Source organism: Spea bombifrons, chromosome 8 (assembly GCF_027358695.1).
Source record: "Spea bombifrons isolate aSpeBom1 chromosome 8, aSpeBom1.2.pri, whole genome shotgun sequence".
NCBI classification, from domain to species: Eukaryota; Metazoa; Chordata; class Amphibia; order Anura; family Pelobatidae; genus Spea; species Spea bombifrons.
In genome coordinates this window covers 24,489,065-24,512,214 of record NC_071094.1, presented here as the reverse complement: position 1 = coordinate 24,512,214, position 23,150 = coordinate 24,489,065, and the positions used below count along the sequence as shown (strand labels likewise).

General features: G+C 38.2%; 1 protein-coding gene across 1 annotated transcript; it reads left to right on the top strand.

Moving 5' to 3' along the window:
- Positions 1–9,652: 9,652 nt before the first annotated feature.
- On the top strand, positions 9,653–13,307 carry LOC128502605 (cis-aconitate decarboxylase-like). The gene is made up of 6 exons (XM_053472449.1): positions 9,653–9,734; positions 10,336–10,390; positions 10,642–10,829; positions 11,508–11,612; positions 11,701–11,906; positions 12,366–13,307. The coding sequence occupies exons 1-6, from the start codon at positions 9,714–9,716 to the stop codon at positions 13,285–13,287; spliced, it is 1,497 nt and encodes a 498-aa protein (XP_053328424.1). The 5' UTR covers positions 9,653–9,713; the 3' UTR covers positions 13,288–13,307.
- The last annotated feature ends 9,843 nt before the right edge of the window (positions 13,308–23,150 follow it).

Sequence of the window (23,150 nt, the reverse complement as noted above, 5' to 3'; positions counted from 1 at the left end):
GAGCGGCTGTTGCGTGGACGAAGGTGAATGGTAGACTGGACAGACTGGTTCAAGATGACAGAAAAGCAACAGTAACTCAAATAACCACTCATTACAACCAAGGTATGCAGAATACCATCTCTGAATGCACAACACATCAAACCATGAAGCAGATGGGCTACAGCAGCAGAAGACCAATCGTGTCAGCTAAGAACAAGAAAATTAGGCTAACATTCGCCCAGGCTCACCAAAATTGGACAATGGAAGACTGGAAGAACATTGCCTGGTCTGATGAATCTCGATTCCAGCTGCTACATTCAGATGGCAGGGTCAGACTTTGGCTTAAACAGCATGAAAGCATGGATCTATGTCACAAAGGTCACATCATCTCAAATAAGTTTTTTTAACATGACAACGAGTTAACTGTACTCCAATGGCCTCCACAATTACCAGATCTAAATCCACCAGAGCACCTTTGGGATGTGGTGGAATGGGAGAATGGCATCATGGATGTGCAGCTGACAAATCTGCAGCAACTGCGTGATGCCATCATGTTTATATGGACCAATATCTCTGAGGAATGTTTCCAGCACCTTGTAGAAAATATGCTACAAAGAATGAAGGCAGTTTTGAAGGCAAAATGGGGTCCAACCCGATACTAGCCAGGTGTACCTAATAAAGTGGACAGTTAGTATATATATACACTACCAATACACACACGTATGCCGATACACACATACACTGCCCTTAGCCACACCTGTCCCCCCCACACACATACACACTGCCTTTGCACACGTATATACACATACATATACACTGCCTTTAAACGCATATACACTGCTCTCCTGCCGGTGTTTCCTTTCCCCCTATCTCTTTCATTCCTTCCTCTGCCTCCTTCTCCCCACTTCTTTTGTTTCTCTCTCTGCCCCCTTTGTCCCCATCTCATTCATTTCTAGCCCTGCCTCCTTCTTTCCAGCTCTTTTCTTTATCTTGCTGCACCCTCCCTACTCACCATCTCTTTCATTTCTCTCTCTGCACCCTCCCTTTTCCTCATCTCTTTCATTTCTCTCTCTGCACCAACCCTTTCCCCGTCTCTTTCTTTATTCTTTATGCCCCTCTTCTCCCCATCTCTTTCGTTTCTCCTTCTTCCCCCTCTTCCCACGTCTTTCATTTCTCACCCTGTCCTCTTCTACCCACCTCTTTCATTTCCTCCTCAGCCCTCTTCTACACATTTCTTTCATTTTTATCTGCATGCCCTTTACCCCATTTAAGTAGAATCATTGAAGGCAACAGACAAAAAAAATAAAGAAGGTACTCCGCAGGTTGCCAGATTAGCAAAAAACTAAAATGATAGCATTAATACAACAAGTACAAAAAAACAAAGTGAGAAAGATAGACAGATCTATAAGATTAGACAGAAAGAGGCAAAGCAAGTTATAAGAGCTGCCAAAGCACACACAGAAGAACAAATTGCCCAAAAAGGGAGACATATACGTTTTCATCTTCTTCCCTGGTAAAAGCACAAGGTCTGTTTCTGCAGATCTCTGGTTCGTGCTCCAATGCTGTGCTCCCATGCTCCCCCGCTGAGAGCTGGAATATGACATCATATCATAGCAATCAACATCAAGCACCAGCCCACAGCAACAGTGAAAGCTCAAGCAGAAGTCTGCAGAAACAGACCTTGCACTCCCTTAATGTTGGGCCAGTTAGTTGGACAAGCTCACAAATTTCAAGGCAGGCAGGTATGAGTAATGTTCACCTTGAGTAGATTTGATTTTCAGATTTTCATAAATACAAATCTGAAAGTGGTCTGTGATATTTTATTTCTTTTATGTTTTTATACAAGTGAGAGTCTATATAGATCTCAAAACCCACTCCTTCAGAGAAGGATACCATCTTATTTGCTAGAACTTCCCTATCACTGATACAACCCCTATACTACCTCTCACCTTTCTATGTTCCTTATGTTTGTCCTCACCCCATTCCCTCAAGATTGTGAGCTTGTGAGCAGGACTCTCTCTTAGTCTGTCAATTCTAGTCCTGTCATATGCCTTGAATATATGTATTGTAAGAAGCGCTGTGTAAATTGTTGGCACTATATAAATAAAAGATAATAATTATAATAATACTAATAAATCAAACCACCCTCCACACATTTTTGGTATCCAAACAGGAGACTTTTTTATACATGCGGAAGGAGGTGCCAGAGTTAAGTGGAAAGAGCTGGAAGCAGGCCTGAGAATGCCCACCTACATTAGGTTCCCACCGGCATCGGGGGCGTTCCCGCTGATGTTGGGGGCATTCCCACTGACGGCAGCGGGAAACACCCTCATTTTAAGGGAAAAATAGGCGGGGAGCAGGGCATGTCAAGACCCTGCTCCTGCGAACCGGAGGATTCGGGTCTTGACCCGGAGAACCGGAGGAGCAGCGCTCACCCGGCAATCTCCGGGTCAAACCCGGAGAGTTCCCAGGTATGCCCATGCCCATGTGAGGTATATATAAATTACTATACTATTCCTGGTTTATATTGTTTATATAAATGAGTACAATTTATGACAAAATCAACTGATTGTGTGGGCATTTTAATGCAACTTTGACAAATACATTTTCATTTGGTACTGCACATTTAAGTAAGGTGAAACTTATTTTCTGTATTTCCTTCCTCACTAAAATGGCATAAGTATTGATCATCTAAATGGTTTCCTTATTCTTTACATATAACAATAGAACCACTGGTTTTGTTTTATCTTTTATCAGACAGTTTATGACAAAAAATGAATGAAAGGCTATTGTCAAGTTTATTTACCTTTTGTGTAGGAGGTCTTTTTACTCTTTGTGTCTTGAATGTCTTAAGAACATAACAGAATTACTTCCTTGTTGAAACCCCTGGAGGTTTTACAACAGACAAAATTAGAAGGTCCACAGTATTATGAATTTACAGATAAGACATATTTTGGTCATTATCTACTAACATGAATATACTATGACCTCATTGCCAGAGCCTCAGTGTGCAATAAAATATTATGACTCAATTAACCTTTAATTGACCTTTAAAAAAAAAAAAAAAAACATATGAGGAACACAATAAACCAACCAGTGAGAAAAATACTATTTGAACAGACTTTATGGGTCTGCCCAGGACCAGATTTCCATTTAAGACAATAATTTGTAGTAATTCTTGAATTTTTTAGAAATTCAAGGGGCTCCTTTGTTGCTCCTTATTTGCCAAAAAACCCTTTTAAGGACATCAACAAAATAGTTCCACTACTTAAGAGCATAAATATGAGTGTGACTGTTGACATTTTGATATCAATCAGAAAATGTATTTATTGTGGTTCTTATAATTGATGTGTTAGAAGCAGGAAAAATCGCCAAGCTTAAGGTTCTGAGCGACTTTGACAAGGGCCAAATTGATGGCTAGTGCCAAAACTGCAGCTCTTGTGGGGTGTTCCCAGTCTGCAGTGGTCAGTACCTATCAAAAGCAGTTCAAGGAAGGAAAAGCGGTGAACCGGGCTGACCCATGTGGTCAAATCCAACAGACGAGCTACTATAGTTAAAATTGCTGAAAAAGTTAATGCTGGTTCTGAACACATGGCACCAGGATGCATCTATGGAGGCCCCACCTCGCAACTTACAGGACTTAAAGGATCTGCTGCTAACGTCTTGGTGTCAGATAAAACAGCACAACTTCAGAGGTCTAGTGGAGTCCATGCCTCGATGGGTAAGGGCTGTTTTGATTACAAACGGAGCTCTGCACTTTATTTATCTTATATATATATATATATATATATATATATATATATATATATATTAAATTAAATATTACATATTTAATTACATATTACATATTACAAGTGCTTCCAGTCAAGTGAGTGCATTATATTCTATATCTTTTGTTTATATATATATATATATATATATATATATATATATATTTACTTAGATGTATTGTGACAGTTAACACAGGTTAAGATTGATGCTAAGTCGCTGCTCATCTACCATACTGGAAGTCTAGTCAATAGTTTAGTTTAGTTTAGGAACACCTCCCAAATATAATTTCCAAATCCAAAAAGGCCTCTGAATTTCACAAAAACAAAACTTAAGATGTATCTGAGTAGATTTTGCTTGCAATGCAAAAGTCTAATAAAGATATAGCCAACTGCCTAAATAAATCGGGAACAAAATTCATTACCTAGTGTGCACATTCACTCTCATCTGATTGAAGGATCGGTTGTGAAGACGCCAAAAGTGGCGGCCTTTTGCCCTAAGGTGAACTTCCACCAAAATCTTGCATAGAAACTGGTGTGAACTTCCGCCAAAATGGTGGTGCCCTTAGGTAAACTTCCGTCAAAATGGCGGTGCTTACAATGACGTAATCCCTCTCGATTGGAGGATCAGGCGAGAGCATATCACTGGAAGTGCTGCCATTTTGGCGGAAGTTTGTGCCAGGTTATATCCGTGTAGATAGAAGATAAAAGATAAAAGAGACACGATAAACAACAAGAAGATGCAAAAGAGGAAGTAGTCATCAGAGGCGGAAGTGGTCGCCAGAAGCAAAAGTGGTAGAGAAGCTATGCAAACATTTAGATAGCGTGAGAGAGTGAGTGAGAGTGTATTGAAACGGCCAGTGAATTTCAATCGAAAATTCTGAGCTTTTTGCTTTGTTCTCTTTCGCTTCGTGGGGGCTTTGGCCTTGTTTCTGTGTCTTTTTCTGAATCACAGAATTTGCTGAAATTATGTAAATTAACAATTTGTACGAATTCGAATTCCCAAATCTATTAGAGATATTACAAAAGGTCTTAATGGTAATCCTTGCTAGTTCAAAGTAAATCAACTAATACGCTAAATATTGCAGCCCTTCCTTTTAAGGTATGTCCCCTTTAGAATGCCTATATGTGTTCCACGTGAGAAATCTGACTTTGGTGAAAAGAAGTGGCAGTATTTTTTTGTGGGGAGGTTTCTAAGCTCTATTACTCTCTCTCCAGTTTTCTCTAATATTATTTGCCGCATTGATCAAAGCCTTTAAAAGAAAAATCAAGAGAACATGTGTCATATTTAATCATTCACTGTCCATAGCAGGCATCAGGATGTGTTAAGTCCAGTGACCATAAACTTGGCCTCCAATTATCGAAGCAATAATGAAATGCATTGACACTCCTGGGTGGTCCTCCTTTTACTACACAAGAGAAGGTTCTCACCGATTGAAATATTCATTTTTCGTGGATAAAGAGTATTTTAATGATATAGCCCTGGAAGCTTGCACAATTGCCATCTTCAGCACTGATGTTCAGAACTCATGCACTCATTTCGTTTCGTCTGTGTACAAGCTGTGAACTATATTGCGGATTGTGGATAGCCTAGAGGAGCTGAATAGATGCCAAAACATACTTCCACTTTTTGACAATGTACAAAATGTCAAAACACATCCCCAGGCTTATATAAATACTTCTAAAGTCTTAAATATTTGACATTCCTTCATGTTCCTTTATTTAAAATGTTTGCGTTCTATCATATAGCAATATTTAACATCTTTGAAGTGAATGATGTTTATCTTTAGCTCACAAGGTAGATAAAAAAATATTCATTTTACTGCCTTTAGAATACTAAGTAGCAGTTACCAGATTCAGGGACCACCACTGTTTTTTAGTTGAGTTTCAGCACTGGACAGAAGGCAAGTGTTTATAATGTTTGGCAATTTCCAGCATTTCTTTGTCTAAAAGGCAACCTAAACCATTAGTGAGGTTCAACAAGGTGCCCCATTTGTTCTTGAAATTTAAAATATACAAAATGATTACATGAGAGATCATAACTTACAGTATATATCATCAACAGTTTTTGCTAGAAATGTATTGACCCCTTTTAACCTTTAACCTTAATCAGCCAAAATCACTTCATTTGGATGTACTTCTTAACTGTTAAAAACATTGCATTCGCTTAAAAGGGAGACCCACCAAACAAAATTTGAATTATCACATTAAAGACGAGTTTTTAAAAATAAGTTGTCATTTTCTTCTTTAAAATGATTCCATATTTTGCATTAGACAATATTTCCAGCTGTGTATTTGTTATGTGTATGTGTTCTAGTCGTGTTATCCATTAGACATACACACTTACTCCATATAATACTGCCTTATGATAAATACAAGGATGGTGCAGTGTTAATCACCCAGCTCCACACTCTGACTAATGAAACCCTTTAGAGGAAATAATTAAACTGGGCTTCATAAAGAATCACTTGACTGCCTAAAAAAACAACTTACAGCTTATTAGAACCAAATGAGATAATACCAGGAGACTAAACTACATTACAATATAAAGCATTGCATTTAAGAAATATACTTATTTTTCTATGATACTTCCCCTTTAACATAAAACCTATTTTCCTTCAACTTTAGGGTGTGCCCCATGTTCTCTGTAAAGTGCTATGAATGAAAATAATATATTTGTATGTTGTAATCAAAATGTCATATAGGTATCTTTTCTCCAAAGAAAATTTGGAAACTCTTGTCTTTATTCCTGAGATCTTCCAAGTCATTTCATTACACATCTCTGATAAATAGCGATTTTCGAAATTTTAATGCTTTCATTTACATTTTTAGTCTGCATAGTATTGAGATTCCTTATCTGTATCGGATCTTTATGTTTATCATGAATATACTATTCATGGGTCTTACACATTAGAATACAACAGGAGTTTAAAGTGGCACTCCCTTTAACAATTCACAACTGTGTCATTAAAAGGTTCATATACAGCATTATAAATCTCTTAATAGATTGTAAACTTGTTTGAGCAGGACCTTCACCGCATTTAGTTTCTCTAAGCACAAATTGTTATGCAATGTGCTAGTTGCTATACCCTGGTCGCCCTTTTTATGATTGGACCTGCATATCGCTACATCAGACTCAACTACTAATTATTCTAATCTTATGCCATGATATAAACATATTGAAATACATCTTATGTAAAGGAAAAATTGTTTGTCAATGTTGGATCTTTAACCATACATTTTCCAGTGCCTGTTAGAGTTCCTCTTCTTTAACTGGGCGAAAAAATAATTACATTTTCCAGTGCCTGTCCATTTTCCAGTGCCTGTTAAAGTCCCTCTTCTTTAACTGGGTGAAAAATGAATACAAACTATTTTACAATCACATGAGAACTTTTTTATAGAGATGTAACAAAGTATTTCTCCACAACCTACCAAAACAAGTCTTATGAGGAGGTCCATTTCCAGAAATGTTTGGTTTGAAATTTCATCTGGAAAATGTGTTTTTCTTAATTGACACATTCAAAAATGATGGCTCAGAAATATTCCGCAAACTCATAGCCGCCCAAAAAAATTAATTGGTCTTGAGATTCTTTAAAAACAGGGTTTCCCTCTGTGTCAGAATTGGCATATTTAACCATAAATTTACCTGTGCCTGTTACAATATATGTATACACTTAATTTAAAGATGTAGATAAAAAAATACATACCTGAAATCTACAAGTTCTCATGATCACAAATGGTTAAAAAGTATTTCAAAGGTAGAAATGATGAGAATGAGGAAGAATTTCCCTACTCTAGTGGTGTTTGATCTTCAGGCAGCAGTAATAAGTAACAGATTAATAGAAAATAGATATAGAAAGGATAACATTGATACAATAGCGTCAGAAATTAGGAAAACAGACACAATACATTACACGAAAGGTAACAATAAGGGAAATAGAAAGAAAAACTTTAAGATAAATAAAACGTAGCTTATGATAAAGATATAGGAGGTGAAGCAGAGAACAATAATACGTATGAAGTCATTTTTATTACTGCTTATTCAGATACATAATTTAAAGGAGATTTTAAACAAATATTGGTATTTTATTAAAGGTGATCCAATTTTAAATGACAGCTAACTGAAAAAAGTAGTGTAGTTGTAGGAAAAAACCAAAATCTTAAAAACATATTATCACCCACAGATATGACCAATACATTTAAAAAAAGAAAAGGATAAATCTGGTGATTTTTTTAATATAACAAAGGGATGTTGTGGACACTATGATATATCTCCCCAAAAACCTACTAATTTCTTATGTTTAGTTACTCAAAAAATATACTATCCAGAGATATATTTCCTGTACTTCCAAATTTGTAGTGTATATGTTGGAGTGCCCCTGTGGCCTCCAACACCAAGGAAAAGCAAGTCGGTGTTTTAATAAAAGACTGTAGGAACATAAATATATTATCAGAAAAAGTTATGAAAGGCATATTGTATCAAAGCAGTTTAATGATTACCATAAAAGAGATGATTCCAGAATTAAAGCTATGGGAACAGAACAGGTAAATTTGGGTGCGGGGAAGGGTAATGGACATCTTAGTGAAAGAAAAACATTCTGGATACTTACTATGAATACTCTGGTTCCTAAAGAGTTAAATGACAGTTTTGACATTATACATTTCTTGGAAGGAAGTGGTTGGTTGTTGAGGTTATTACTAGTGAATTAAAAGATTATTAAGCAATAGTATTTGCGGGGTGTGCACTGATCTCTTGCTTTCTTCACATTTTCTGTTGCCATAATAGCATCTTGAGGCTTTTTCTGTGGACATGGCATAGGAGGTGCTGCCATCTGTAGGATATAAGTATTCATTAAAGAGAAAATATCCTGAACGTGAAATTAACACATGTAGTGAAATTCACACTTCCTTTAACGAATTGGTGAAACACAATCTTTGTCTAACTAGGGGGATTACCATCGACCCTGAGAAGAGAGAAATACTTGTATTGTATGTTATTGTAGAGCAAATACATGATACACATGCCTGGTAATAAACAATTAAAGAGCTTAGCAGAAAATGACAGTAGTGTCAGCCTCAAAATCATTGGGGTCCCAAAGACATGGGATCCAGCTGCACCACAGGCAGGGACAGCTCTATAAGATAGGCAGTTAGCTTCTCAACTAAATGGTTCTGTCAACCCCCCCGCCAACTCATTGACATCTCTGTAATACATTTAATACATTCAAGCCATAAAAATAAGATTCAAATGCATTTCTTTAATCAGACAGGAAATGCACTAATTTACAAACAAATTAAACATATTTTAAACAATCCTAAACAATAATTTTAAACACCAAATAAAACTTAAAAACCCAAACATTTGGCATGTATACAATCAGTTATATGCAAAATCAAAATCCTAATGCTTTTTAAGAATTTCAGCCGGAGTGGGGTATTTTGAATTTCAGCTGGAGTGGGGTATTTTGAATTTCAGCTGGAGTGGGGTATTTTGAATTTCAGCTGGAGTGGGGTATTTTGAATTTCAGCTGGAGTGGGGTATTTTGAACTGAAAGGACCCTATGGAACAGCCATCCTGAGCCTTGTCTTTTGAATTAATCAATAAATCCAAGTATATGCATTTTGATGTGTCTAGTGACAGCACCAGTATCTCCAAGAGTGAATAAGCCAGTTCTGGAAAGATTAGTCACCGTAACATTCTATAGGCACTTTCTGTTTTATAGAGATACCATACAATGAATTGTTTCTTTTTATTTCCTACAAAAATTCCCAGTTAATTATTTTAGATTGCATTTCCTGGGTGTAAACATTTGAGGTAAGACAGCCTATTTCCTCTGTCATAATAAAGGCGTAAGAAGGCACATGTTTGTCCAACCAAATAAATAGCCACTTACACAAGGCAAACATAGATACAATTCTTCTGAGCGTTTAGAATCATCCCATCCTAAACCTTACACTTTGTACAAGATGTTTTCTTCAACCTTCCAGGTAAGTTATACCTGTTAACATGGTAAAATATTTTAGTTTTTTTAAAATGTATATTTGTTTTGCCTTTTTTTTTAAATCAAATGTTTTTATATGTTGAATTATTGTGGGAAATAGTTTCCAGTTTTCTGTTGTACTTTATATGTAATATCATATAAATTGTTTTTCTAGTGTGTTTACTTGAAAATAGGTATATATATTTAGGTAGGTATATATATTTGTTTCAGTAAGAATGATACTTTAAATGAAAATAAAAATGTCTATGATCAATTGTTATAACAAAAACAATGCGATCTATATATATATATATATATATATATATATATATAACATGTAGTAAAGGCATATAACATGAAAATTAAAATATTTAAAGGCAGTTAAAGTAAAAAGGTGTATTTCAAACAAAGGACAATACGGTAGTAGCATTTGAAATGTATGATATAATATATATAAACCCCCTTATATGTATACCATAAAGAAGTGTGGCAGAAAAAAAATTAAATATAATTTGAAGCATTTTAAGAGTTATAGTATATAATACCATTTATATATATTTATATAATAATATATATTATTAATTTTTATTTTATTTTATTTTTTTTAGAATGCTAGGAAGTTTCACCAAGCAACAAGGCAGATTCACAAGTCTGCTTTAAAAGGTAATACAGAAATCTCTGTGGAATTTACAATTTATGTATTTAGTTATTAGTAGTAAGAAATTGTTTTTTTTTCCCCAAAACCATTTTATTGAAAGATCCACTTGTAATTACCTAAGGAAGTCCTGATAAAATGAATTGTGTGTGTATTAGAGAAGATATGCTTTACTGTACTTTACTGAGCACTGGCAAATGTATTCATATAATTATTTATTAAAGTGTATATAAAATTACATTTTTGTTGCCATCCCTAGTGGTTGTTGGCCCTCAGTTCGAAGAAACTGTGACCAGCAGTTTTGCATCATTTATCAGTGAAATCCGCCCAGAACACCTGCCTGATGTTGTACGGCACAGAAGCAAACGCATGATTCTGGACAACATTGGTGTTGGCCTTGTGGGCACTAAAACACATGTCTTCAACATCATTGTGCAATATTGTCAGGTAACACAACAGTGTGCGATATGTTGATTATGAATGTCTACTATAGCTTATTGTAAAAAAATCACTACTGGCAAGACAACATTTTACAGCTTATAATTAGAAAGGTTCAAATCACAGCAGAATAATATGTTTCCCATATCTTTCTACTTTCTACTTCAAATTATGGGTGGTTTATGTCTTCTGTTAAGAGCATGCAGTTTCTTCAATCAGTTTCAAAACTGCATGCTACTGCAACAGATTAGTAATATAACTGCTTATATTTTCTAATGTGTTGAAATGCTGAATGTTTTAAATAGTTTAAATATTTAATATATTTAAAAATATTTAATATTTTTAAATATGGTAACTACAATGGTCCTCAAAATGAAATATAATATAAAAAGGCAGTAGTAAACATATAATATGATAAGTCCCACCAATGATTCTCTAACCTCTAACGGTAGGAGAATGAGTATGCAATAACCCAGCTCTACAAACGGATTTGTTTATTCACTGAACATGTGACATCAAGAAGTTCCCAGGTCATGAGAAGCACCCATGTGTGGTTGGTTTCTCTGACCACTGGGAAAATAAGGGTATGATGACACTTAGTGATAGTTGCTATCACCCAGCTGCAACGGAAAATTCAGGCTCAAGCAGTGGTATCACCTAATAATTATTTTGTGTTTTTTTTTTAAGGACCTACATGTTTCAAGACATGGAAATACAGCTATTTGCTCGGTTTATGGACAAAAGGGATTAAAACTGTCCCCAACACTTGCTGCGTACACCAATGGAGTAGCAGTAAGTTTTTTTTTTATATGGTTTGTAATGGGCAAAACTATCTCAATGTAGCAGTTGCTAAAAATCATGACCTCTTATATCTATAAAGGTTCACTCGATGGACTTTGATGATACTTGGCATCCTGCTACGCATCCATCAGGTGCAGTGCTACCCTCACTCCTGGCCTTGTCTGAGCTGCTTTCAAAGGACAAAAAAATCAGTGGAGAGGACCTTTTGATGGCTTTTAATGTGGGAATCGAAGTACAAGGACGACTGATGTGTTTCTCACATGAATCCAAAAACATCCCTAAAAAGTGAGTGCATCGCAATCTCGTTCACATTATTATTACTCGTTATTCAGAATAAATTTATGACTCTTGAATTCTGGTATCCTTTATGTTCCTTTTTATGGAGTGTTGCACAAGCACACAATAGTGCTGCTTAAGTAAAATCAATAGGACATATTTGAATCACATGATGTGTCTATAAATTATGAACTTTTTATCAAGTATTTGTAGACTTTGGTGTGAACAATCTAGACAGTAAATAGGATACAAGACTTAGTTCGTCTTATATACATACCCACCAATTATTTATCTTGGTAGCAATGATGTTGCTATGCATATTTAACCACCCCAATGCAATTTTAGATTGCACATGTCCATAACTATATTAAACAACCTGCCTCTACAATAAAAACAAATATATTGAGCATATGTAAACCTAAACAACAGTTTCACCTAATGTAACATTCCTTTGTTTTGTTCCTACAGATTTCATCCACCCTCCGTTGTTGGCACCATGGGAAGTGCTGCTGCATCAGCCAAACTTCTTTCACTGAATAAAGATCAATGCACCCATGCTATGGCGATTGCAGCCTCTCTTGCTGGAGCCCCAATGGCAAATGCTGCTACTCTTGCTAAACCGTTGCACATTGGGAATGCCACCAGATTAGGGCTTGAGGCAGCACTTCTTGCTGCAAAGGGAATGGAGGCCAATCCCCTAATATTGGATGATGTCCCTGGGTGCTCAGGTTTTAGTGCGTTTTATGGTGATTACCATCCTAAATTGTTAGCTGCACCAGGAGAGCAATATGAATTTCTCTTGGAAAAGCAAGATATTGCATTCAAGTCATTTCCGGCTCATCTTGGTATGCACTGGATAGCAGATGCTTCAGTTTCAGTCAGAAATAATTTCATAAGTCAATATGGGTCATTTGATCCTTCTGCCATCCAATCAATTCTTCTCAGAGTCCCAGTTTCTAAGTATATCAACCGGCCCTTTCCTGAGTCAGAACATGAGGCCAGGCATTCTTTCCAGTTCAATGCTTGCACTGCACTGTTAGATGGAGAAGTAAATGTCAGCTCCTTTGATGATGACCATATTTATCGCAATGATCTCCAGAACATGCTAAGTAAAGTGATAGTTGAACACCCAGAAGATAATGTAGCCAACTTTGATAAAATGTATGGAGAGGTGGCTTTACTGTTGAAAAATGGAGACATGCTGATAGGAAAATGCGATACATTCTATGGGCACTGGAGGAAACCTCTAAGTCGGGATTCTCTGTTAAAGAAATTCCGTTCCAACGCTAGAAATGTTCTCCAGGAAGATAGCACAGAAATGGTAATACAAATGGTGGAGAATTTAGAAAGTGTAACAGATGGCTCCCAGCTGCCACTGCTACTTCAGTAATTATTCATTATTAATTATCAGTACGAACATTCTATGCAGCATAAAAAAGGCATCAGAATATCAAAGAAAAAAGAAGGCATGTATTGTGATAACATACAAAAGACAAAGGCATGGAGCCTCTACTGAATCATAGGCGGCGATGGCAGATATCAACCAACTGGCCCAGCTAGATTGTCTCTTTCTTTGTTATCAATCTGGAAAGTTATCTATCCTTAATATAGACCTTTATCTTTTATACAGTCCTTAAAGATATTTGTATAGTTACTGACATTCAGCTGTGCTACTCTAAAATAGTATTATCTTGCAACTTTAAAATTTATATTGCATCTGTCTCATTTGGTAAATAGGGGGAAAGGAGATTTTGCCTTTGTGTATTGTTAATTTATATCATCAACATATTTCTCTAGAAAATTAAGCCCTTTTCAGAATTTTCAGAGCTAGGGATTTGGCATGCCATTCACCTTATTTCACTTCGTTATTTCATTGCAAATCTACAGTATGTGGCATCTCTGCATGATAAATTTGGGCAGCCAACCTGTAACACTACAGAAGCTTCCGTGCTATAATAACCCTAAACCTGGATGAGGATTATGAATGCTGTAGTTCAGGAAGCTCTAGAATTGTCTGTACAGATCCTCACCTACTCAGGGCATTTTACGATATGTAGAAAAAGGTATTCAAAATATACGGTTTTAAACGGTGATGGGTACTTGTATTAGACTTATGAATAGATGGTGTATGTTTGTAATCATCATTAATGGCTACAATTCATTAATAATACAATTCAGCATCATTTTGTGTATTTAAGGAATCTATTTCAACAAAAAGTTTACATTATTGTACTGTAAAATTGTTTTTGCTATGACTGATTTTAAATTATTTATTTTACAAATATGTATTTTGTATGATATTATTTAGTAAATAAAAACGGCGGTTATATTCATTACTTTTGTGTGAAATATGAATTATGCTTTATAAAAAGAAGCCACAGGAAATATGCATTCTAGCTTAATGGGGCTATGTGGGACACCGGAGAGTCCTTTAAAGTATATGCAGAATGATATAACTTAAAATACATATGAGACTCGCTAACCATGTGTCAAGGTTCTTAACCAATTGTAGGTATACAGCAGAGCATGACATTAGATTCCCAACAATGTTTTCTTTGTTAACATGTATATTTACTTCAAATCACGGACTTTTTGTTATAGAACCCAGTTCAAAGAATGTTGGCCCTTTGCTATCACCTGCAAACGAACTGCAACAGTTCTGAAAATGTGTCATGATTCGTCGCCACATGTAGCCATCACCATTACAAGCCGTTTTGGCGTCATTACAAAGAATTTTGGCGCCATTAAAAGCTATGGTGCTCATTGATGAGGTAAAGTGGGAGGCACTGGTCAGACTGCTGTAGTGTATTACAGGGACTGTAGCAGACTTTTTTTCAGAGTTCAGCTGATAAAAACAGTTGACATGTTTGGACTGAGGTACTCATGATGACCGGGCCAGGCCCCCAATCCAATTAAACTACTCAATAACACAAGAGTGGGGTTGAAAATGACATAGCCAATGTATTTATTTAACCTAGCCATCGCTATGCAAACTAAACCAAAATTCGGTTCGTTAACAGGGCAATGACTACCAAAAACTGAATACCAATAAAAAACATAAATAAATAACAAAAAACACTCCAAAACTTACCAGGCTATCCAGGTACCACCAACACAGGGGAGGATATACCTGGATGCCCAACTCCAGACCCGAGGTTCCAAGCACTACCTGCCAGGAACCTCCCACTGAGATACCACCCTAAAAGCCTAAATTCACCCCCTAAATGCCTGGTAAGCTTCTGCCAAGAGCCCATTCCTTGACACATTAAGCATGATGGGCTCCCCACCTAAAAGAAACAAGGCCTTTACAACACCCTCTGCTATAACCAAATTGAAAAAAACAGTTTGAGGAATGCATCCCCATCAGCCTGGGCGAAAACCCTCCAAGGCCTCACCACCACCTCCCTGGCACCCAACGCCAAACCCGTTACAAACCACAGTAGAACATTCAAGTGGCCCCCTTCACCCGACACAGTGCCCATCAAACGATCCCACTTCCGCCAAACCCTGTCATACACAACCCAAGTAGCTGAAAACCTCACCCACCCCGCAAGCATGCGGCTCCGAGAATCCACATAACTTCCAGACAAAGCAGGCCCTCCTGATGATACCGCTCCCACTGAAAGTGAGCGAGAGAATTGGTGATCACATTCAGGTAGCCCGGAACATGCTTTGCCCGAAAAAACATGTTCAACTCCATACACAGCAGTACGAACCAGCAGAGCAACCGCACCACCGAGGGAGAAGAGGCACACAAAATGTTAATAGAATGGTAGAAGAGTAAACTCTATGGTTGCACAACCCCCACCCCCACAACTTAAGGGCCACCAATAGAAACAGCGCTAGGAAAGCCAGATTCCTAATGAACAGGCTGGAAAACCACTCCTCTGGCCACTTGGTTGTGCACTATTGACCACCGAAGTAAGCCCCAAACCCCATGCTACTAGACGCATCCTTGTGTAGAAGGACTCTGCAAGTAAAATTAAGGCGCCCCAACAGCGATTGAAGTAGCCTCAATAAAACTTTCCTAGTGGAGCGAATCTTTCCCGCCCCCAACACTGTGGTCAGACCTGTCGACCCTCTATTTTATCCAGAGCCAATGGCATTAATGGGGAAGATGGTGGAGGTACTGAAGCCATTTAGGGATGTGATTAATGGTGTGACCAGAGCTGTGCCATTTTGGGTCAGGTCATCTTCTTACGTACTTTGAACAACACATGCATGACTTGCTAGAACAAAATTAAGTCTTTCCAGGCAAAAGGTTACAAGTGGATGTTGTGAAGCTGATCAGTAGGCTGATATAGGAGCTGAAAGGTTACATTCAAGCCATCATGAACACCCCAGAGCAGGGTCTTAACTAGAAACCACAGGGCCCTGGTGTGAAAATTGCCCTGGGAGCCCAAATTTCAACAGCTGGTCTGTGCCATCATTGTCTCTTGCCCTCCTTTCCAACAAACACTCTGGCACACATATGTAAACACACTTAAACAAATTACACTTACTCATACTCACTAACACACACACATACACATTCATTCTCACACACATTCATTCACAACACACATCCATGCTCACACATACACAATTACACATCCATGCTCACAAACACACAATTACACATCCGTGCTCACACACACAATTACACATCCATGCTCTCATACACAATTACTGTTTGCATTCACAGTTTTCTGTGTCTATAATTTTTATTTTTACAAGATAGCGCTTGCGAGCTTAATTGCACATTTATTTTATTCCCATCATGCATTATCACAGGTCACTTCCTTTTTCTTTTTTTTTTCTTTACCTACAAAAAATGTAATAGTATCATTGCAAAGTTTAAAGTGTTCTCTGAGAATCATACGCCATCTGATTTAGAATCTTCAAGATACAAAACCCTCTCTTAGCTCACAAGCAGGCAAAAGTGGTGTGTAGATTTATTTCTGTCTAGTTATGAGTTTCAAGTCAAGTGTGTTTTTGATGAAATTGACTGTATCATGAATTGTCTTTCATATTCATCTTCTTTATTTAGTTACATGGTGTTGATGTAGATGTCTGTGTTGGAACCTAATATGTACATTAAACATCTGTGAGAAAAGAACCTCAGCCTTCTCATTGTGACTAAGGGCAGCATAATTACACATCCATGTTCACATACATACATATATGCAAACACATATATGTTACCTCCAACCCCATGCCCGCCAGTTGCTTACTTCTCACGACCCCTGATAGCTTTCTGTCGGGCTGCTCTCACGCTGTCCAAGCAGCCTCGGTTTCACTGCGGGGTCACATGACTTTACATGACCTCAATACTTTCCTGTCTCCCCGTGCCAGTTCAAAGTAGCCTAGAAAGGGCCCTCCATAACTGGACCAGTGTGGTCCAGGTCGGAATGGCCCTTTCTAAACAATTTTGAACCGGTATGAGGAGGCAAGGACAAGGGGTCACTGCAACCCCTGTAGTTACACCACTGCCCAGTAAATGCTGGCCACCCTCTGTGACCCAAGGGTTAAGGGCAAGTTGGCCCTTAAAAATAATTTTAAAAGCTGGGACATGCTGTAATGGATGTGAGATAGGGCCGGGAGGCAAGAAGTCGGATATGCAGGGATATATATATATGAACACAAAGCTATAGGCACCTACACCAAAAGAGACAGGTGTAAGATAGGTAAAATACAAAGTCCCACCATGTAGCATTGAAATAGAATATCAATGGACTTGAACTCACTGGTGTGTTATCACCTAGTTCTGTTATGAAAATAAATAAAGGCTCCAGGCACTCAAGGGTTCCAGCTCAGGCAGATTTATTAAAGGAAGGCAGCAACGTTTCGACCTCACAATGAGGTCTTAATCAAGCTGGCCCTTCCTGGCACAGTTAAGCACCTGAGTTCCTTTGGTGTGTGTGCAGATTCATCATTCTGGTGACTAATTCTGTTATGGACTGAACCCTGCCTCCCTCGCCTGGCCTCGTCAACAGGCTTTAAAAATCAGCCTCCCCTCCAACCCAGTATCTGGTTGTGTGTTTTTGCTGCTGAATGTGCTATAATTATATGCCTGATTTCCTGGACTTTGACCTCTGCTTTGCTACATGTTTATGAACCCTGTCTGTCGGCCCTGACTTCTGCATTATGTTTGACTCTGCTTTTGGATATCCCCTGTCTGTATTGCATACCTGTTTTACCCCCGTGCACACTCTCACTGTTCAAGTGATTCCTCCATCCTGTTGCTATGAGCAAGGGTGTGCGCCATCTCCTGCAACTGGGCTCCAACTCCTGTTAAGTCCTAACATAAGATCTGGTTGTTATGTTAGGACTTACCAGGAGTTGGAGCCCAGTTGCAGGAGATTGCCACACCCTTGCAAAATAACTAGGTGATAACATATCAGTGAGTTCAAGTCCAGCCAGGCCCCTGAAAGGGACGGCCATGCCTTGCGGTCTGTAGGACTCTACACAATATTTGGCAGGTAGTCATAATGGTATGGCTGTATATATATCATACACATTGACTCTATACATATAGTGCTAGTTTGGATATGTCTGAAAGAGTGTATAAATATGTAGGTATATTTGCAGGAGAACATATGTTGGTATGCATTTACCAGGATGAGACGGTAAGCATGTATGTGTCAGATAGCATGTTTTCTGGACTGTCCAATTCATTACGTGAGCCCCACCATCCAGTGCTCTGAAGAACATATTTCCAACCAACACGGTGATGGTAGAATGACTAGCTGTGTCACGACAACTTGCAGCTGAAACCTAACTCCTGTGCCTAAATCACAATTTGAAAATATTTGTGAGGCTTGTGATCTGGACGAAAGTCACCAACCAAACAAATGGCCCCCAAGTCACCCCAATAAAGTTTCAAAAGATATTTAACGTATACCAAATGTTAAGGAGAGGAGTGTGTTTCGTTTAGCAGGCATACCTGGGTACTTTTTTAAAATGATCTCACCTTGAGACTCTTCAAATATGAACCTTTTAATAGCCCATGGTAAAGAAGACTACATGCAGTGAGCAACCAAATGTGTTAACCAAATGGCTCTAATAGCGGTCCTCGTTAACTAATCATTATTTAAAGATACACTTAATTTAATGGCATACATTCAAGCAGGGATATTAATCATAACACAATGGGGAATAAAACACCAATTAAAAGTCGTATATAGCATCACAGCAGCATAAGATTGGATGGAGTTAGCTGCCTACTGTGTGACCTTGAGAATCAGTCCTTGCACCCTGACATTGGGGCAAAATCCTGAGACGCAGGGTCAAACCCTAAAAGTTACCAGCTATGCCAATAGGATCTATACTCATTTATGAAGCACAGGTAGATTAAGAGGGTTACACATTAGAAGCCTGGTGTTTTTCTCTTTTTTATTGAACCCATGATATAATGGCATTAATAAGTATCTCCTTCTAATGCGTGATATGGTCCATGGAAAGTTTTTTCATTTATTCCTTAGCCTGCTTGATGCATTAGAACAGCGGCGTCCAACGTGCGGCCCACCAGACATCAAGGTTCAGTATGCATGATATCTGCAGTGGTCCAGGAGGCAGGTTGAACGGGGTCACACAACATCGCATTGTGTGACACTGCAGGAGTAGCGCGGCAGCTTGCCGGACAGCCTGCATCAACGACTGCGGCTTTGCAAGGTAATTTGCATGTGTGTGTCTATGTATGTTTGTGTATCTGTCTAGGTATTTTAGAGTAGGTCTTGGTATGTTAGTGCGTGTCTAGTATGTGTGGGTATGTTAGTGTGTGAACCTGTGTATTTGGGTATCTTAGTGTGTGTGTGTGTGTGTGCGTGTGCATGTGAATAAATTAGTGTGTCTGTGTGTGTATGCTAATGTGTGTATGGGTATTTCAGTGTGTGGTAACGTGTCTGTGACTATGTTAGTGTGAGTGCTTGGGTATGTTGGTGTCTGTGTGAACATTTGTCTTTGTTTTGGTATGATAGTGTGTGTGCCTGGGTATGTTTGTGAGTCTGTGTATAGGGTTAGTCTAGTGTGTGAACATGTGTCTTTGGGTATGCGACACACACACACACACACACACTCCTGATGAAATGGCCCACTGCAGAAAAAAACTTGGACACCCCTGCATTAGAGATTGTTGCTTGCTACTATTACATTTATGAAATTAAGCAGCATCCAACACCCATCCAGTTTAAGACGTCTGAAGATATCTATATGTTGTTCTCTTTCTCTGATAGAAGAAGTTCATACTCATTGTCATTTCTGAAAGTAATGGACTGGTATCCATTCTCTGAGTGCTCATGTTGTACTTCATAATCATTCACAGCTCTTGGCGCCTGACTGGCACAGGACTGGCAATTATTCACATTTGCTGAAGCTGCGTCTGCTCTCTCAACCAGTTGGTTCATTCTAGGTATGAAAAAAACATTTTTAAAGAAACAAAACATCAACAGTTATTCACTAACCCATGAGTTTGCAGGTGTTGATAATTACAGCTCAATCATATACCGGTATTTTCATGCTTCTTTGGATGATTGAGCCCGGACAAAATCATTATTGCCAACTTGCATTTCTATTTTTACTACATTACACTATACCCTGTGTGCTGATTTTACAGAGGACTAATCACTATCCACAAACCACCTTGGTTTATACCTTTAGAGGGAAACTACATACTTACATGATATACATTTTTACACTATTGCATCTAAAACAAGAGGTCAGTCAAATGTTATCTTATTGCAGATATAGATGTTTTATTTGGTTAATCCAGCAGTCTCCAGCATTGCATTACATACTCACTCATCATTATATTGAATGAGAGATTTGATATTAGATATATTGAAAAGGTGGCATTTCAATGATTGTGATATACCGTATTTGCTCGATTCTAAGACGCCCCCCCCAAATTTGAATATTAATTTAGGGGGGGGGGGCTATATATAAGACTACCCTATAGGAAAAAAAGTTTCACGAGTAAATATTAATTCACATGTGAACAATGTTTTTTAAATTTAATAAAAAGTAGGATTGAGAAAAATTATTTTGTTTGTTTTTATTTCCTTTTATTTGCCAACCTGTCTCCAGATATGCACATCTCCCCCCAGATATGCCTTATACCCCTTATATGCCACTCTGCCTCCCTGATATTCCTTTTAACCCCCTTTATGCCACTGTGCCTCCAGAAATCCCTTATTCCCCCATATGCCACTCCGCCTCCCTGATATTCCTAAATGCCACTTTGCCTCCAGAAATCGCTTATACCCCCCATATGCCACTTGTGCTTCAGATTGCTTGGTGTCTAGCGGGGGTGGCCGGTGGAGGTCTGTGTTATGTAGATCTCCGCTACTGCTGGCCGGTACTTCCACCAGGGCTTCTATGACTGAGCAATGGAAGGTCATGTCACGCCGGTGCTCTCTCATAGAAGCCCCGACGGAAGAGCCGGCAGCAGCGGAGGTTTTCTGTGCCTGAGGTGCCTGATTTATAACTATATATTGAATTTTTTGCTGTGTATTCAACATATGTCTTTTTTAATAACCAAACATCCTTTTAGCCTTTCATGTAACTAAAGAAAGTTTTGGGATCCAAAATGTGAATGCTGAATTAGGGGGTGGCTAATAGCTGTTTCGAAAACAGTAGAGCTCCTTTAGTTACCTAAAGTTAGTTTTTTTTAATTAATTGTGCTAAAATAGATACATACACCACCCCTCATCCAGAGGTTAGCTAGAGAGATACCAGTTTGACTCGTACATTTTTATTTGTATGAACTTAAATTTTAACTTTGCCTAATTCGTACAAATATCTGAAAATGAAGGGAAACCTTTAATGACGTAAAAAGAAGGAAACATGAAAGCACTATTACAACCTGTTCAAAGTCTGCAGTAACAGTCTTAAAAGTCAATGTTAGGCTACCCAGCACACACTATTCACTGAGTGAGGTTCTAGTGTGTTAAAGAAACCATACCCTATAAATTTTACAGAAATGACAACTGTGCCAACTTACGTGAGCATGCCAACATCGTAACCTGAAAATAAATAGGAAAAGCATTAGCACACATTTTTAATGAGTTTTTCTTCTCCTTCCAGTGGTAAACGAAATTCACCTTTTGCATGCAAAGTGTCTGATATTCTGCAACTCAGTACATAGGTCTTATATATCATATTGTCACAATATGAATGTAGACAATTTGAATAATACATATCAGGAACATACCTTTTTTATTCTTCCTTTTAATGGTTAAAACAATAATTAGGATAACAACTAGCAGAATGCAAATTGATCCAATAATTAATATGATGTAGAGAGGTATACCGGACCCTGCAGTAAAGACAAAATACAGAGAAAGCCCCATTCATTAGGTTAGGTAATGGAGTAGACAGTGTGAAACACAAGGCCCTACTTTCTGGGCTAATTAGATGTCTGCTGGAGTTGGTAGTCTTGCACAGTTTACCCAACCCTATTTAAAGGTATAGTAAAAGGCTAAAGCCTGTGGCGGAAAATATTATATTGCCCTTAAGGACTGACACCTAGTTCCAAGGGCGTACCTAGAGTATTTGGCACCTGTGGCAGATCCTGTATGTGGCACCCCTCCACCCCACTACTATCGCTATACACCGAGCCAGACACTGACGGTGGTACAGCGTAGCTGCTATCATTATATCCTGAGCCAGACATTGACGGTGGTACAGGATAACTGTTATTATATACTGACACTAGGGCAACCAAATCAGCCATGTTTTCCTGGACACATAATTTTACATATTGATGACCAGATCAGATAACGTGCAGCCCTGCAGTATGGATGATGTATAACTGACTAATTGGTTTCCTTCCATTATATATCCCACTTACTGCAGGGCAGGACTTTACCTGTGCTGATCATCAATATGAAAAACCTATACATGTCCTGGAAAACATGGCCGATGTGGTCACCTTGAGACAGACACTGACAGTGGTATATAGTGATAGGAGCTATGCTGTACCACATTCAACTAAATTGTAAGCTCGCAAGAGCAGGGCTCCTTTCTCTTGTGTTGGTTTGTTATGTGATTTTTAATGTTACTGACTGATTGTAACAACGCTACGGTATCTGCTGCCGCTATATACATTCATATAATGTAATGTCTGGCTCAGTTTACAGTGATGGGAGTTATGCTCTAAAGTAGATCATAACTCCCATCACTACGTACTGAGCCAGGCACTGATGTTAGTACAGCATAACTCCATAAAGACAATGCCAATGGTACATAATAACTCCCATCACTCTCACACCATTT

Coding starts and splice junctions, on each gene's coding strand:
- LOC128502605 (XM_053472449.1), top strand. CDS start 9,714: ATGTTTTCTTCAACCTTCCAG. Junction 11,613..11,700: donor CGTACACCAATGGAGTAGCA/GTAAGTTTTTTT, acceptor ATATCTATAAAG/GTTCACTCGATGGACTTTGA. Junction 11,907..12,365: donor TCCAAAAACATCCCTAAAAA/GTGAGTGCATCG, acceptor TTGTTCCTACAG/ATTTCATCCACCCTCCGTTG.